General features: G+C 38.4%; 1 protein-coding gene across 6 annotated transcripts in view; it reads left to right on the forward strand.

The window, feature by feature from the left end:
- LOC114475571 (receptor tyrosine-protein kinase erbB-4-like) overlaps positions 1-19,356 on the forward strand; it is a 344,779-nt gene that overhangs the window by 282,495 nt on the left and 42,928 nt on the right. For 5 of the 6 annotated variants that reach the window (XM_028466507.1, XM_028466546.1, XM_028466509.1 and 2 more), the window contains one exon: positions 17,220-17,381. In XM_028466507.1, the coding sequence (XP_028322308.1) occupies positions 17,220-17,381 (162 nt within the window). The remainder of the gene's footprint in view (positions 1-17,219; positions 17,382-19,356) is intronic. The other variant, XM_028466518.1, reaches the window with a different exon arrangement.

Genomic DNA, 19,356 nt, shown 5'->3' on the forward strand with positions numbered 1-19,356 from the left:
TTAATGTCAACATCAGATCAGTGCACGGGTAACAAGAGAAAGTGAAACACAAACAGGAACGCAGTTCACGCAAGAGACCCATCAGATCTATTTCCATAATCCATGTACAAAAGATAAGGATAATCCATGTTATTATTCCTCTGCTCCGTCCTCCTCCACTGGGATCCTGTTCTCACTCTTTCAGTTAAAGCTGCATTCTTCAGAGCTACAGCAGCTGCAGCAGGAAAGGAAGAACGCTGCACGCAAACAACACCATGTGACCCAACACCACCACCAGTTCTAAATATCTGTCTGAACCCGACCCGTCCAGTGCCGTCTGGGTTTGGTCGGGTATCCATCCTCTATCCACAGTATCTAATCAGCTGTGCTCTGTGATAAACAGTTGGCGCTTGGCTGATGACTGCAGTTACACTAACCACTGTGGTGTCGCTATGGAGATTTATACATCCTGCCTAATGCTCCTTTAAATATAGACTGGTACATGTTGATGGACTTCAGATGTTTTTAGTGGATCATGAAAGTCAACTCACCATTTTTCAGCATTTCAAACCAAAACCTCCCAAAAGCTTAAATATATTCAGAAGTTACAGCCCAGCACGACTGCTCCCTCTGTTGATTTCCTGTTTCCACCAGAATAAACTGTAAAATCTGTCCCACTTACCAATGCATTCACAGAATCCCCCCCTGTAAACATCACCACCAACACTGCCACTGCTTTCCAAACAAGTGCGTCTTAGCTTATGTGGGATGTGACCCAGGCAGGTGACTGCTGTGCAACAAATTGATTGACCAAGGGCTGTCGCCATGACAGTGACTCTTAATCACAGAGTGTTTTGGGCATTGAGATAATGGCTCCCATTAATCTAGAGCCTCACTTAGGGCTGCACCACTCCCACTGCCTCACATGCACGATGACTGACACTCACGTGCACACGCCGTGCAGAGCGATGTATTATTTGATTTGAGATTCCTCGCTAATGTGTCCGTTTTTTTCTCTTTATTCATTTCCTTTTCCCATTTTTTTTCTCCTTTAGCGTTGCTTGTTCCCCATACGTGTTCATTACTCTTTTACTTCCTTCTCATTTCCTTCCATTCTTTACTTTTGTTTCATCATCGATTCTGTCTTCAGCTTCATTTCACTCCCTTCATCATTTTCCCTATTTCTTCCCTCAACTTGCCCTTTTCCGGTTATTTTCTTCTCCTCTTTAGCCTTGACCTTCTCGTGCCTTTGTTTTCTCAAATCACCTTCCTATTTTTGTCTTTTCTCACCTTTCTCTTCTTCTTCCTATTGTCTGTTACCTTAAAAACACATTTCCTCTTCAAGACGCCCATATATTCTCACAGGTGACGTTGTGTTTCTCACTCCATGGAACTTATCCTCAGACGACCTTGTCAAATAAGTAATGTTTTTTTTTTCATGCCGTCTCCTACTCACGGAAAGAGTTTTTTTCTTTTAATCAGGTTTTGGATTATTAATGAAATAATTAGGATTGGGATGGATTTTAATGAGCAAATCCATCACTGAATGAAATATGGGATTTGAAAGAAGTTTATTGCGAGGCTACACGAGTCTTTTAATGTGGCTCCTTCTGACTTGCTTTTCCAGTCGCTGGTTTTTAATGGAATTGGATTTGGGATTACAATTGAATGAGCGCAGCGAAAAGCCTTTAATTGTCTTTGTTGCTTTGTTGATACTGATTTATGCTTTATTGGGAGTAGTTTGCGTATTCAACGATGCCGTTTCACACACAAAGTCGCACACAAAGCTGCGTTCTGTTGAAGTCAGCAGACATCCTCAGCCACTGCTTAGTCAGGGAAAGGACTTTTTAAAATTCCCAGTCTGATCATGTGTGCATTCACCCTGGGTGATATCCGTGGTTTTGATGCATGAGATTGTACGTGTGGTCGGGTTTGCAAAATCGTTGGGAAACGACTCCCCGCAGATGTCGTCCAATGTACAGAAAGATGCTCTACACCAGTAGTCCCGTACCCCTTCAGACATTTAATATTAAGCCATGTACCCCCTACTTATGCACATTTAAAAAACATAATAATGAAATGTCGTGTTTTTCAACCTTGGAGTCATGACCCCTCGTGGGGGCGCATGGAATTCAAATGGGGTCTCCTGAAATGTCTAATTATTCACAATGAAGAAAAATAAATACTGAATAAAAATGTATAGAAATGTTTTAATTTTTTATTTATTTATTTTCACATTTTAACATCACACACACACAAAACAATCTTAAACAACTGTATTATTCTTTCACCTTCTCAAATATAAGTCTACTTAAAGCAAAATACAGTTTGAAAAAATCTGAGCTGGCGCATATTGTCACTTTGTGCACTAGTCCTGGCAACGACAAACATTATCAAAAGCTAATTCTAGAAAGTGTGTGTGATATAACGGGGTCACATGGGAACCACTGATGTAATGTCATATTTAATGTAGTCCTACAGTGAAATTTGTCTTTGAATTTTACCTATTCTGTTGAGGAATAACATATTGTGGAAATGCATGGAGGCTCCTGACTGCTGGTCTATTTATATTCTAGTTTCCAATTGTTATTTTTCATTCATGTACCCTCCTATGACAATTTGCCTAACCCTGGGGGTACCCGTACCCCATTTTGAGAACTACTCTCTCCTCCAACCCATGTCCTCCATCACCCCCATAGCTCAAAGATGAACTATTAAAAATCTTGATTTCTAACAAACCCAACCACCTTTGTATTTCTGAAAAATGACAATTTCATTGGGTCGTTCCTGAAAAGAAGCTTTAGCCAATAGCGTTGTTCCTTTGAAACGCTGCCCAATTAATCCGCGGACAATTAACTTGACTAAGCCTCATTTCCTTCTGTTGCTCCTCATTTAAAGAACAAAATGAAAGGCTTTGTCGCACATATCATGAAACAAACATAAGAAGTTTGAATCATGCTTCCAGCGGCGCCTCCACATTTCTTTATCTTTTTCTTGCCTGGTTCAAGGGAGATTGAACGTCAGTCACTAATTAAAATACTCAGAATGGCATTTTGTGTTTCAGTCTGTTGTCAACTGTCTATAGTCCCAGTATTCAGGGATCCCCTTGTAACAAAGCCGCAATCAACCCTTTTTTTTTATTGTTTTTTGCCTTTTTTATTTCTTATTTATTACCTATTTAATAGAAGTGTTTTTATAGATTAGTTTGTGAAGTGACCTCTCTGTTATTGTGTTTGAAAACCACTTTGGTTCATCATTTCTCGTCTATCTCCATGCCTTTTAATGGTTGACCTTTTACATTTTGAATCCCTCTCTTCGTCTTTTAACACATACGGTTCAGAAACCCCTGAGAGATGATCAGGCGTCTTCCAAGGGTCAAGCGCTTGTGCTGCTGAAAACACCAGGAATGATTGTATACATTAACATAATCAAACATTAAGCAACAAAATCGCTGGTTCAAATACAACAGTTTTCATATACGAGCTCGTAAATATTATTCAACAATCGCACACCGTGGTTTGGAAACATACTTTCGCTGCTTGTTCTGTAGATATGAATATAAGGTGTTACACTGGGACCAATTAACTGAAAACATTCTGCTGTTCACCGAAAGGCAATTATTGTTGCACAGCGGAGTAACATAGCTGCTGTCAACGCTGTCAATTCTGATTTCTTTTTACCACTGATGAGAAAACTACCCAAAGGTGATGGTGTTTATCGCTGACATGTTGAACATGTGGACAGGAAAGAAGGCGCTGGATGTGTAGAATATGTCAGAACACAGGAAACACTTTTCTATGCACGGATGAATCAATCACGTGAGCTTAGAGACTGAAAACCAACGTGATTTCAAAGGCGATGCGTAAAATTCAACTAATAAATCTCAGTGGTAACTGAGGCTAGATGCTTGTCCACTGTGTTTTTAAACCCATTTGTCGTTGCATAATAGCTGATTGTGAGGGATTATCCAGTTTAGCTCAGGGTGTCCAAAGGTTTGTTTGTAAAATAATTGCATTTCCCTAGCTATAGATTAGCATCCTTGCTGCCAAAATACTAAATGTAGCTTGAAAAAGTACAAAAACACCAATTGCAACCATGCAACAACATGATTGCTTCAAAACAGTTTATATTTTAAAATAGACAAGCAAACATAAGCCTGCAATGATTTTTCGATTTGTTTAAGATGCTTTTAATTTTTATGAATTTATATTCAAAATTAGAATTTAATATTATCATCATTTATAGTTAACTTAACTAGTTTATCATGGAATTTTGTGTTTGTGACACATATTTACCCTCACTGACTCAAATATTATTTAATTATTTTAAACGTACACCTAAAAAAAAATATTTTCTGAACTATTTAGATTTCCTCACCAGATTAAACAAATATACAAATATGAGAATGCCTAAAGCTGAATGCCAGAAAATATACTATTGGATTAATTCAGATAATTAAATAAGATTAAAATTATAAAATTAAATAAAAATACATATGTACCTTTTTGGCGCTGCTAAAAATTAAAAAAAAAAAAAAACACACAAAAAAACCTAAATGTATTAATTATTAAGATTAAACTTACAAAAACTCCAGGACAAAGCAGGATTGTCCTAAATATTCTATGCTCTGGTGTATGCTGATTGTAGAATTCTCACAAATTAGTTGCATGCAACAAACATATTTAATGTGTGTAATACATGAACGATGGCACTGTATTTGTAGTAATACATCATAAATGCTCCTCACTTCATGTTTGGAGACAAACTTGCTCTCGTACAGGTGGATACTAGCAAAGATGCTATGAAATTAGAAGGGAAAAAAGCACTTGTATAGAAGTAAAAAAGTTCCCCATTGCTAAAATTATTAGAAAACATGGACGTAAGAGGGAGTAGTAAGGAAAAGTGTAGTGTAACGTGGAGTACAACTGTTTACACATACAGTAGAGCAGCTAAAGAAGACACATACCGTATTTTTCGGACTACAAGGCACACTTAAAATCCTTTAATTTTCTCAAAAATCAACAGTGCGCCTTATAATCAGGTGCGCCTTATGTATGAAATTAACTACTGTGCTTCAACATACTAAACTGAAAAAGTGAGTGTATTGTTCTGTATTTTATGTGTTAAACCTGAACAATGTTGAGAGTTATTGTTAATGAGTTGAATAAAGTTTGACTTATCTGACTATTGTATTTCGCTTAATGCTTCTTAATATTAATAATAATAATAATAATAATAACAAACTGGTGCGCCTTATAGTCTGGTGCGCCTTATAGTCCGAAAAATACAGTAATAAAGACAAATAGTGTATGATGGATATCTTGTGCTGTACCCTTCGAGTTCATTCTATCTTCTTCTGTTTTCCACTGAAACGTATTATACCGTTGCAGTGTATTTATTACCATCAGCATGCGTGTATACTGTATATGTGCCAGTGATCCATGTTCAGCACTTCATTTCCCCAGGGCTTCATTATTAATTTACACCCACTATTCTTTGCATCTCCGAGCTTGTCAGGAAGCACATCACGCTGTGTAGACCAAACAACGGTTAGTGCTATCTCACATGTTTGAGGTAAAAAAAACAACGACAACAAAATGTGCAGCATAAGCAGCATTCCTTTAATGCTAACACATCCGCATATTCATACTTACACACATACACACACTTTCTCAGTGAGCGGTCCCTGCTGATTCAACAAAAAGGAAGGGACTACTAGGCAGCGGGAACAGTTGGAGGTGATGAGGAGGGCAGACATTTGGGAGATAAGCCCCCCGGGTCTTTCTAATTATCTGTAAGGATCAGCGGCGCTCAAGGATGCATAAGGGGAGGGATTTCACTGCCAGATCCAATGGGTAGAAAGGCCTGATTGGATTGGTCACCTCTCTCCATACACGCAGCCATTAGCATTAGTCACAGACACAGTCATATGGATGCTGGTGGACAGACATTTTACTGAGTCTGAGCCTCAAAATCATGCATATCCTCAAGAAAACCTGCTCACTACATCATTTTTTCTCTCCCCTATTATAAAGTTTGAAATATGTCATTTCAATAAAGTATTTTAATACAAATCCACCTCCCGATTTGTTCGGATTCTAATCATGTTACTTTTCGGCACACCAAAGACACACAAATGCAACAAGGAAGACAATGCATGCTTGGTTGTTCCACTAGAATTCACAACAACAGAGAAGTATTACAATGTTCAAGTGAAAGAAATGTTTTGAGTCCTTGTTTTACTGTATTTTTCTTTCATTTCTTTCATTCACATCAGCTGTGGTGGACCAGGGGTGCATCTATAGCAGAGATGGGCAAATAAGATCATAGTGGGGGGGGGGCACAAAAATATAATTTTCAGAGCTGAGGTCCACGTTATCAAAATTAGTGTCAGCATTTTTATAAAACGGCCAATTGGAGCATTTATACAGTGGGAAAAAAACATGTTTTTTGGTGTCATAACGTGCATTTTAGTGGTCATTTTGTGTGTCTTTTTCTTCATGTTTGAGTTGCATTTTTCCATCATTTTGTTCATTTAATTGTTGTTTTGTGTTTTTTAGGGCGTTTCAAGTAATTTTTTGTACTATTGCGTAATTTTTTAGTAATTTTTGTGTATTTTATGTTGTCATTTTAGGCTTTTTTGCAGGTATTTTGTGTATTTAATGAATTATATTTATTTACTTGCAAATTGTCAACAAAAATGAACACCATATATTTGTATAGAGCTAGTATTATAATCAGAGATTGATAGTACAATTCCCCCCAGATTCTCTCATTGAATAAAATTACTTTGTAATGCAATAAAATACATTTTTGCCCATATCCTTCGGGCTTGTGAGATGGAGGACCAAGTCTCAGAGAAGGAGGTAGTGCTCCATTAGCACGTCCTATTTTTTTTTCAATATAATAAACAAAGATGAATAAAATCCAACCAAAACTACAATGAATTTAACAGGAACAGAACTTAAACATGGTCAAAAAAGACATCACCAAGAGAATCCAGAGACATGAACAATGCACGGACAAGCGCACAATGTCCAAACGTTCCTTTAAATAGTGAGGGAGGACAAGCAGGGAGTGAGGTCAACCTGAGTGATGACAGGAGTGTGAATAATCACTCTCATAGCGCACAAAAAGACTGAGAAGTTTTATGAAACAGTGAGCTCCAAAACTTTGTCTTCACAGGATATACAGGATATACTCCCACAATTCATAAACATGATGGATATATCCAGTGCTTAACTTGTAAATCATCGCGTCTTAGAATACAGGCCGTGTGTTGTTCTGGCTCTAAGAGAGAGACAAAAATGTCACGGAATAAAACATTTTTTAAAGCGCCTTTTGCTAACTAAATAGGCCAATAATATCACATGAACACAAACAATTAACCCAAATGTTTAATAAAAGAATGATGAATTGGTGCTAAAGAATTGACAATTTCCCATTACGGAGCATCGTTTCTCACTCTGTCAAAGTTGCCATGTTTCAGCACCAAGGACAGCGTAAAAATCACCGCTAATTTAGAATACTAAGGTCACTAAACTTTGAGAACACAAAAACCCACAAATACTAAATATTTACAAACTTTTATACCCATAAAGATGAGTCCACACCGAATGCGACTGAACAGACTAGATTACATTCAAAATCAATGTAAATGCGATGCGATGCGACTTGCGTGATTTGAGCTCAAAGTAAACTTTTAACTTTTCAAGCGACTTCAAGGGACAACTCCCCCGTCCGTCTCTGCAGCAGCCCCTCCCTCCCGCTGCAGCAGGAGACTGTACTACACTTCCTCAACTTACCGGGGCAAAATTAAAGCAGTAAACTCCTTGAATAAGCCTACATTCTGAGTGAACTCATTCTTTAGTAACTCCGCCACTTTTACGGTTTAAATGATCAACTTACGCTGTCTATGATAAGTGCTGTAAATACGGCCGGATAACAAGTGATCAGCCCTCTCATTGATGCAGCAGCCCTCCCAGCGCTGCTGCAGGCTCCACAGACTCAGTTTTTACATTCAATTTTGTGTGTACGATAAAATGTTGTTGATTTCAATTCAATAAAAGACACAGCTGTCCAAATATAATACTTAAAAATGTATCAAAACACCTAAAAGCAAATGAGGTGCTGAAAAAAAATTAGGTGCTGGATCCAATCAAACAAGTGCCAATCAAAATCTGGGGGGAGGCGGATCTTGCCCCAAACTAAGCTCTCGATATATCTAAAAATGTACACCATCTCTCAATGTTCAGGCTGTGTCTGGGATCATCAAACGTTAGTTACATTTACATGTGTTTAAATGTCAGTAGTAGAATGTTCCGTTTTCTCCCGGAGGTACCCAGTGGGCAGGCTGAACGAGGAGACGGTCCCTCACTGTGATAATGATGTGCTGTGATTAAAAATTATAACTTCTCAGTGTGACAGCAAGTAGCAAATTATAGACATTAAAGTCAGCGAGGTGCTCATCTAGTGTGAATCAGCATTAGATGTTCCTTCTTCTTCTTACTTCTCCTCTTTTTTTCTCTGCGTCTGTGTCGCCTGCCAAAACCAAAGGTTGCAGGTGTGTGTGCGTGTGCGTGCGTGTGACCCATCATCATTGTCCTCTCAGATACCTGTAGGCTAGCTCACACTTCACACCATTGAAGCCTGAGTGTTGTAAATTGATGTTTGGATCGTGTTGTTTGTTCTCCCACTAAGACATTTAGCTTTAATTGCTGCAAATGTCAGCCCTGTGCAGACTAATTATGAATTCAATAGCAGGGCTATTTGTATTTTATTTTCTTGGAAGTTTGACTGTATATGGCTACAAATTTACCTCGTCGTTGATAGATTTTCCGATTTTCAATTCAACTGCGGCTGGCAAAAAGAAATATTGACATTTGCTGATGTAAATTTGCCAGCAGTGGTCTTTTATCGCCTGCGTAGTGACATTTGAAGGGATCTCCGTGTCTCCACAGGAAGTCAGGCTTGTGACGACAGCGTTTAGATATATTTACGCGGTGCACCCCCCCCCCCACCCCCTATGAGGAGAGATCCTTGAGAATGTAGGCAGAAACACATCACAATGACCTGATAAGAATCCACATTGCTCTGAAAATGCACTCCCACTGAGGGAGGGTAGAGTTCTACCTGCTCCGTGCCTCCTGAACGCCTCAATGCAGACTAAACAGGCCGACTGCTGTGCCACCACCCAGCTGAGGGTATATGTAACATTATGTCACATTCATCAGCACCGTTCATTAAGCATCCAAATCATTTAGCTACGCTGCGTTTTTTTCCCCCCCCTTAGAGACACTTTAAACAGCCAACTGCCTCGGCACATTATCTAAAAGTGCTTTGGAAATAAAACCCCTGTTGTGGAACAGCTGGAGTGCTGTGTACACTATGAAGAGCAACACAAAAGTTATTTACCATCTCACTTTCTCAAACACTTCTTTCATGCACTTGATGAATGCTTGTTTATGCCAGGAATACTTTTTCCTTTTGTTTTAAAGTTTGGAAAACCAAAACTGAAAGCAGCAGGTGTAAAAGCTCACAGCTAAAACAAGTTCATGAGAATGACTTTATAATTCAAGTTTGTTTCTCAGTCAAGATTAACTAAGTAAAGTTAGAAAGTGTCCTGTCATCTTAGGAAACAATGTTTTTTTATGGAGAAAATGGAGACCAAGTGTCATGGTTAGAGATGGAGGTAATTTGGTTTGTTTTTCCATGAAATTAAGTACCGATAAGGTCTAATACCACTTGTATTGGTAATCACTGATGCTGAGTACCCATCAAGTATGAAATCAACCTCATTTTGAACTTTCTCTGGAGAGCTTTGTGTTGCAAAAGCTGCCGTCTGCCTTTGAATTGTCACTGGCAAAATAAAAGCGATATTTCGACAAAGTATAATTGCGCTTTGAACGCGTTATCATTGAAGGTTGTTTTGGAGCCTCGTTACTCCCGTGAAATCTCATCCTGCGAGACTTCACCGCAGAAAGAACACACGTCATGTGTTCTCGGAGAGAAGTGGTCATGTGACCAGGTATGTCATGTTCTGTGACGTGTATTTATGGGAAAAATGTTGTCATTGAGCACATTTCAATATCAAAACGCCTGAAATTCCTCCTCACGAAAGCGTCAAAACAGGTTTTTTTTTCAAAATTCAGGCGTTTCCATCACCAGTTTTTATTGCACCATTTAGATTTTGCACATTTCCAAAGGTAATGGAATTAACCCGGCTATTGTTGTTTCACAACCAAACTGCCTTATTGATAAATCAAATGTAATGGGTTAAAGCTGCTTGAGGTGATTTTAGATAATTTACTCAACAAAAAAAAAAAAAGATGAAAAGGTTGAAATTGCTGCTCCATCGTAAACACTCACTTAGAAATCATGTTAAGAATTGAGTAAAAACACGTCGACAGGACTCCACATCCCACAATGCAATGCACTGTGTTTAAAGTGGAGATAAAAACAAACCTTTGACTTTTATTTGTGATTATTCGGTCATGTTTTAGAACTTTAGTGGAGCCTACCTCTTGTTTGCACTCAGGTGTTCCTCATCTCCTCATTATCTTCCCTCACTATTTAAAGGAGTGTAAAATGGATTATTGTCTCCTGTGATGTTTTCCCCGCCCAGTTGGTCTGCCTCCTCCTCATTCATACCATGAAGTCAGTAGTTATACAAAAGTAACTTTAGTTGCTGTTCTTTAGTAGTTTTAGTGGCGGTAAGTGGCAACATAGTGCTAAACGGAACCATTTGCCAATTAAAAACAGTTTGCATATATTCTGTTTGTTTGCAGGTAGCCTGTTGCTGTCAGCAGTTTGATTTAGTTTGTATTTTTGTAGAAATTGTTTCTCAAATATGTTCTAGCATTACGAGTCCCTGTCTTGTCACAGGTAATTGTACGTTTAGGTCATCTGTATTCTTTTACTTGTTATAATTTCAGAGTTGTTTTTGACGATGTGCACTTATCGATCATGTGCTCAGGATGATGGATTTGAAATGTAAGCTTCAAGTCTTTAACCTCTGTATTCATGTAAAAATACAATGAAATTATTATAGTTTCTACACATTATTTAATATTTATGTATTCTTTAGCATATTGTCTATGAATACACACATGAGACCGGGTCAATCTCTCTGCTATTTTTCTCTGTCTCTCTCTCTCTCTCACACACACACACACACTCGCACACACACACACACACGCACAACATGAACTCACTGAGGCGACGCAAACGCATGCTTTGGAGGCTGCCAACTCAGTGGGAATGCCCTGCGTTCTATCTCGCAGCACACGCCACATGACAGACGACCACCTGCGCCACCTGAGCAGAGCCATTGTGCACACTCCTTATCACACTGGTCCCAGTGCTCGGCGTGTGGACAGTACCACATTGCTCACATTGTTGCCGCCTCGTCACCCATTCTTCAAAGTGCTGGGTGTTTTTTTTTTTTAGGGTGTCGATTGGGTGGGCTGTACCACATGCGACTTTTTTTATCACTTCCTCTGAAAACAGGTTCTTCTCCTTCTGGTTCCTATAATTAATTTTGTCCTTTTCAGAATTACTTTGGTAGCTTGTATGTGTATAAATAAACTGTGTACCCTTAGTTCTTTGGTTATTTTGTTTAAAAAAAAATCTGAAAAACAAAGAGAGTGGTTATTTTGTTTTACTGTCTTAAAACAAAACTGAAATACAGAAAAATCAAAAAGCAGATGAGCAGTGTTTTTCAGTGTTCAGAATAAATCTTGCTCTGTTTGTGTGATATTTGGATATTTACGTGAAAAATAGGATGAGAGCTACGCACTTCTACTCCCGGATAAAACAAGAGCAACTCATAAGTCACGTTACTGACGAAGTGGTGAATTGAAACGTTATTAATACATAAAGAAATCAAAACAACAAAAAAAGGATGTTACGTAAAACATGCACATATGTGATCAAAGGAACCCGAGGTGGTGTAATGAATCTACTGGTGCTTCTTGTTTTTTTGTGATCAACTTCCGTGTGTGTTGACGGCTACCGTTAGTGGCTAGTAGTATTATAACATGCAAAATGAATATATTTTTACTGCCCTCAAAAAAACTGTAATTGTTGAAATTCTAACATCTATTGTTCCTCACACCAGCCTCACAGTCGATAGTCAGTCACCAGTTTCTCTGGATACTATAGTAGTTGGACCATACCTTTGGTCAAATTGGCAGATTTTCACAGATTCCACTTCCAGAATCAATAAATCTTTAACAAAACGTCATTGACACACAAATTACGCCTCTTTACCATCGGTGTGAGGTGGTCAAACACAGCAGAGTAAAAGTCCACCCCCGTCTGTGGGTCCTTTCTGTGTGGTGAGCTTAAAACATGAAACTTTCTTCCTTAGTTTTCCATAAATACATCACACAAACAGAACAAGATTTAATTTTAAAGCAGCTGTTTTGGTTTTAAGTAAGTAAAACTAAATAACCGCACTGTTTATTTTTTTATTTTGATTTGGTTTTAAAACCTAATAACCAAAGAACGAAGGGTACACAGATTCTAAGCCACATGTTTGTGTCAATTATACTATTTACTCACATCAATGTTAATCAATGTGTTGCATGGACACAAACAGAAGAAACTTGTAGCTAGTTCACGCTGATGCGTGGCTGATATGAAGATCTGAGTTGTTTGGTTGTTGTTCGTCATGTCCGTTCTCCACTTTCCTTTCAACAGCTCTTCTTTATACACAACATCTTTTATTCCACTGCATTTATACTCTCTCTCTCTTTCTCTCCCGCTGTGGTGCCCTGCTCCCCGCTGTCTCTGTACCACTGCACTCCATTTTTATGCTTTGCCTTCATCCTCCTTGTTTTCCTGCATTACTAGAGATGTGCAGTCTCTTTTCTTTCCACTAAAGAGAAGGTGCTAATGGGTCGCACACCAGCCGTGACCTCATCTGTGGCGTACTTTTTAAGACTTTTAGCCTCTGTAAACAATTCAGGACCCTGCAGAGATGAAAAAGATCTCTCTTGTTGCTTAGAAATAAGTTTATCTTACTTGGTAGCCAGCTTGAGGTCAGAGGAGAATAGACTCCAAAAAGTATCTATTGATAACAAAACACTTCCATCTAAAAAGATTTTTTTAAAAATCATCCATTACCTGATTTATTCTGAAAAAAACAACACCTTTTTCATAACCCTTGTGTGCTCCTTTAAATTGACATACACTTGTACACCTTGTCAACACAAATGGTCCATCTCATAAAAGTGTAACAAAAATTAACTCCATGAATTTAATTTTTGATTCGACCATATCAGATGTTTTTGACTAGTTCAGATCTATCCCATTTATCATGAGTACCTCTAATTTTTTCCACAGGGAAAAATTCTGTCCAAAGTGAAATATTTGTGATGAAAATATTACCGCCTTGATCCTGTCATTAAGTGATAGCAGAACTGAATTTAATGGATTATTAAGTTTGGCACAAGGACAGTTTTAAAGAACTGTCACTTACGAGCTCACTTAATGCATACATACCGTCAGTATGTGTGCATTAACTGCATTATTGAGTCCAAACCGTCTGTTTTGTCTGCCTTTTACTTTCTGCAGTACATTCACATACTAACAAAGTGAGTGACACGACGAACTTTTCCGAAAGCACACTTTCGCAAAGGTCAAAGCTGCAGCTATTTAAAAGTTCCTTGTTTTTTTAGCTTAGGAAAAGTTTTGATTTTCCTACTCCAGGAGTACTTGATTCTCTGAGGGCTGTGCCATGATGTCATGGGGTTCAGCAGCATGGCTGCTAGGCTCTTAACCTCTAACGTAGCACGGGGCGCGTACACTCATGGGCAGCTAGCAACATGTGCCGCAAAAATCTGTTGGAAAAACATTTGATGAAATCATTCTCAGTTAGGACCTTAAATTCATACACTAAAATGTGTTAACGTACTATCATTACATATTAGTAGTGGGACGATACTGATTTATTTATATACTTATTTTAATATTTATTAAATCAAAATGGATTTGACTTCGAACTTTGTGTGAGCTTTTCAACTTTCACACTGAATTTTAAAAAACAAAGCATTAGACCAGAGGTGGGCAACTTTCATCAAGGCAGAGCCACAAAAATGTGTTTATTTGATCAGAGGGTCACATGATCAACATTCATGTTGGCATTTAGAATAATGAGCGATCTGAGCATTAATACTGTACAGGACAGAACAAAGAGTTTTTATAGTATTATGTGTTTTTCACTCATTCTGTGTATGTTTGTTGTTGTCTTGCTCGTTGTGATGCATTTTGTGCATTTCTGTCGTTCTGTTGTGTATTTTTCCTGTAAAATATATGTTTTTTGGAGTCATATTATGTATTTCTGCTTTTTGGGTGGGGGTTACGTTTGTGTTTTTCTTGTTTTTTGTGGACTTTTATTGTCATTTTCTGTAATTTTGTGTGTTACTGTTGTTGTTTATTTTTGGAGTATTTTCTGTGTTTTTTTTCTTGTCTTTTACTGTATTTTCCTGCAATCTAGTAGTTCTTTGTATTTTGTAATATATTCTTGCTCTTGTTTTGTGTATTTTTCTGTCATTTTGTACATTTACTTTGGGAGCCACTAAAAATTAGACTGAGGGCCTGTGTCTGGTGTAGACCAATTGTGACTATAACGAGACTATGATTAATTTGAAAAAGTAAATGTGGATGAAAACTCTATCTACGATAATTAATAGAAACTAAAATGTTCACATGGTGTGAAATCTTTCTGTTTTGGAATCAAAACTTATTTTGTTGCATTAAAGGTATTGTATTGTACTTTAAATCACCTCTTTGTTGCGTGCCTTTAAAATCTGAAACTCATGTATTCACAAGTGATCCAATGTTTGCATAGTTGTAATGGAGACTTCTCTGGAGACTCCTCCCACAACCTCTGTTGTGACGCTACTGTTTACAGCCCAGTGTGGCTGAAAATTAATTGGCTCCTTGTGCTGTTGGCCCCTGTCAGGGTGACGGCCTCCCCTCATTGCCCCGTCACTTTAAGTCGAAGTGTATTAATGGACTGTGTGGGCCATTGATTGCTAATTTCTCCCAACGCAGACATCGGGGGTGAATATCGCCCACCGGTCGTCTCCAGGCTTATTGTAATGAGTGTTGTTATTGATCGTGTGACCAGGCCTGCTAGAGGTAATTTATATTAAATAGTCGTGTAAAAGGTGGGGCTTCGTCGCTCATTGTCATCATATGTGAAGAAGGCCAGAGCGAGAATGCAATCAGGTGTCCCAAAGTAGCAGGAGTAGAGTGATGGACGTTTAATCAGACTGAGAGGTAGAAATTATAGCTGCGATGCTCAGCAAAATATGCCCGCTGTGTGTATCGGTGGTCTCTGGGTGGTCTCTGTCAGTACGCGTGTGTGTGTGTGTGTGTGTGTGTGTGTGTGTGTGTGTGTGTGTGTGTGTGTGTGTGTGTGTGTATGTCTATGCCTCTGTCTCAGCAAGGCCAACAGATGATGGATGAGGCCTCGGCGAGCAGCGAGCCAGACGTTGGCGTTATCGATTTAGCCTCACATTTGTCTGGGAGGAGGCAGTGTGTGGCGGGCGGCCACAGCGAGCATTTGAACACACACTAACACACACACGCACACGCGCACACATATATTTACAGCATTTTTCTCAGTGAGTATTTGAAATGAGCAATGATTCTGTGGATTCTCTGCGGAGGTTCGAGCCTTGGTTTGATATTTGTCATTGTCTGCAGAGCACAATGACTGTGTCCTCTCTCACCAAGGTGTTTGTATTGGTGTTCTGCCTGTGAAGTGGCAACCACTTGTTTAACATCCACTCTAATGCACTCCAATTGGCCTTGTCCGTCTGCCCACTGCTTCTGTGGATCTGTTTAGAAACACTGAGCAACAGAGTACAGTTATCTGTCTCTCTCTCTCTCTCTCGCTCTCTCTCTCTCTCGCACAAGACGTGGTTTTTCCTTTTTCTCCCCTCGTGCTTTGCTCATGGGGTGTTCATAATCAACGTTAACAAACTGGGAGGGTAGCCATTGTTCTCCCTGCACAGCCATCTCAAAAATGACCCCAATTACCACAGACACGACGGCAACAACATGTCAGAGAAACAATTTTACTTATGACTGAACAGGATTACATTTAACCAAGACGTAGATATTGATGTTGCACACTTACATGCTGCCAACACCGCCTGTGCCTGCTTAACCCGTGTACCCTTTGTTTTTTGGTTTTTCAGTTTTAAAACCAAATTCAAAATAACGGTGTGGTTTTTTTGTTTTACTAACTTAAAACCAAAACAGAAATACAGAAACCTCAAAAAGCAGATAATCAGCATTTTAAAAAAAATTAAATAAAAATAAATCTTGTTCTGTCTATTTGGATATTTACGGGGAAATTAGAGCGAGAACTGAAGTCCGCTGCACCTGGTTTCCCTCCCCAGGTCCTAGACCAGGTCTCCACACACAATAGGACTGTTTAGGATTTATTTTAGCTGTTTGCTGGTCCTGCTCCTGTTTTCATCCAGTCTGCTCATGTTGTAGTTTTGTTTTGTGGTTTTTCAGTCCAAATAGTATCCAGATAAACTGGTGACTGACTATTGACTGTGAAGCTGGTGTGATGAACAATAGATGTTAGAACTTCTACCAATTGATACTCTTGCCAAAACAACTACAGTTTTTTTGAGGGCAGTATAAATATGTATTTTTCACGTTTTAATACCACGAGCCACTAATGGCAGCTGATCACACACGGAAGTTGATCACAAGAAAACGAGGAGCACCAGTAGAATCATTACACCGCCTCTGTTTCGTTTAATCACATATCATGTGCATGATTTTCACAACATCCATTTTTTGTTTTGATTTATTTATGTATTAACAACTTTACTATTCATTAGTTCATCAGTTATATGACTCCTTATTTTTGTCAGTCTGTAGATCCCCTCTGTTAAAACATGAAGCTCTCTTCATAGTTTCTCCGTCAATATCCAAATATCTCACAGAGACAGAAAATATTTAATTTTAATTAAGCAGAAAAATGCTGCTTATCTGGTTTTTTATTTTTCTGTACTTTGGTTTTGGTTTCACGTCAGTAAAACAAAATAACCACACCGTTTATTTGTTATAAGAATGAAGGGTACATGGATTCTGTTTATTCCTCCGGTCAGGTCCGATGCTTGTCTAGACTTTCAGTGTTTATCTCCCACTGTTTAAGTCCTGAGAAAAATGCATGGTCTTCTTTCTCCTCTCCCTCTTGACCTCAGGGGATGATGTACCTGGAGGAGAGGAGGCTGGTGCACCGGGATCTGGCAGCGCGCAACGTGCTGGTGAAGTCACCCAATCACATCAAAATCACTGACTTTGGCCTGGCGCGGCTGTTGGACGCTGACGAGAAGGAGTACAACGCGGATGGGGGCAAGGTTGGTGTAAGTGGAGGCCTGTGAGTCTGTTTGTCTAACTTGTTCTCAGTGGTTGGAAAGTAGGACAAAAATGTATATTAGTGACATTGTAAGCATTTTTCACAATGTTGGCGTTTTTTCAATATTCATGAATAGTTTTTGAACTATTCCAATGCTCTCACTCATTAGAGGGAGAAACTATTATGACCATACTTACCTTTATATCCTTAAACTTTCTGATATTTGTGAGAGTTACACATTCTTTGGTTAAGCAATACAAATTGTGTGCCACACTTTACGGACGTTATTTTGGCCCAATTTTTGGTATATATATATATATATGTATATATATATGTATATGTATATATATATGTATATATATATGTATATGTATATATATGTATATATATATATATATATATATATATATATATACATATGGGGCGACCGTGGCTCAGGTGGTAGTGGGTCGTCTTCTGATCGAGAGGTTGGGGGTTCGATCCCAGTACCTGACTATGTGTCGAAGTGTCCTTGGGCAAGACACTGAACCCTAAGTTGCTCCCAGTGGTCGACTAGCGCCTTGCATGGCAGTCCTGTCCCACTGGTGTGTGATTGTGAGAGTGATTGGGTGAATGAGCTGATGTGTAAAGCGCTTTGAGACTGCTTCAGTGTGGTGATAAAGCGCTACTGTATATAAAATCAAGTCCATTTACCATTTACCATATACATATATATACTGTATATAATAGGAACAAGGTCAAATGCAATCTAGCAAAATTTGGAAAACTTAGAAGTTTGTGTAAAGCAAGTCACGCTATTTTCTTATAGACACATTAAATAGGTCATAATTGTATTCCTTAAAACATGTGAAAAGCCATTCAACCATTTAGAATGTAATTGTGGAGCTTGACGTCACAAACTGTTTCAAATTTCTGTGTTCAGGATTTAATGGGCAGGTCAGAATATTATTGTCGTATTACGTAACGGAGCCATCATTAGCGTAAACCCGACCCTGCTGCTCAAGCACACCAAAGTTCCGCAGCTTCCAGCGGTTGCAATTCGGCATTAATACAAGAAAGAACAAAGACTTTTTATTGTAATTTCATGTGTTTTTATGTCATTCTGTGCATTTTTGTGGTCCTTTTGTGTGTTTTTATGGTAAAATATATGTTTTTTGGACTATTTTGTTTTGCTTGTTTGTGAGTACTGTTGATTTGCGGCGTAATTTTTTGTGTACTTTTGTTGTCATTTTCTTTTTTGTGTATTACTGTTTTTGTTGTATAGCTTTGTGTGTTTTTGGAGTATTTTCTGTGTTTTTCTTTTGAATTTTACTGTATGTTCCTGCAATGTTATATACTATTTGTATTTTTTTTTATTCTCTCATTTTTTTTGTGTATTTTTCTGTCATTTTGTGCATTTATTTTGGGGGCTAATTAGACCGAGGACCGCATGTGGTCCCTGGGCCACCAGTTGCCTATGTCTGTTATAGAGTATTTAAAACAAACATTATACAAATATAATTTGACTAGACACATAATCAGCAGTTATACGCAATGGTTGAAAGCAGCTTTTTCTTTTAAAGTGTGAATATTGTTAAAATACTAGCTCTACAGAGCGGAGTTTTTTTTTTTTTTTACAATATATTAAATGAAAGTGATTTCACAGTTGAAAAGAACATTCCAGAAACTAACACCTTTACATACATCTCTCTGAATGAGACTTTTAAAAAGAAGCACAGACACAATCATGAGGCTCAGACAAACTCCGGTGAACTTTATTTTCCGTACAACACAATTTAGATACACTTCATCCAAACAAATAAATGCCGCCACACTTTCAATCAGCTTGTTTTGTTCAGGGACCAGCACTACATTAATCACAAGGCCCTTCTCCTCTCCTCTCCTGAGACTTTCTATGCAAATTGCCCTGATCAGCTCGCTTTATTAAATTGGCTTGTTCTGCATCTCTGCAGCTCCAGGCTTGAAGGTAGCCTCTGCATGTT

This window comes from Gouania willdenowi, chromosome 2 (genome assembly GCF_900634775.1).
Source record: "Gouania willdenowi chromosome 2, fGouWil2.1, whole genome shotgun sequence".
NCBI classification, from domain to species: Eukaryota; Metazoa; Chordata; class Actinopteri; order Blenniiformes; family Gobiesocidae; genus Gouania; species Gouania willdenowi.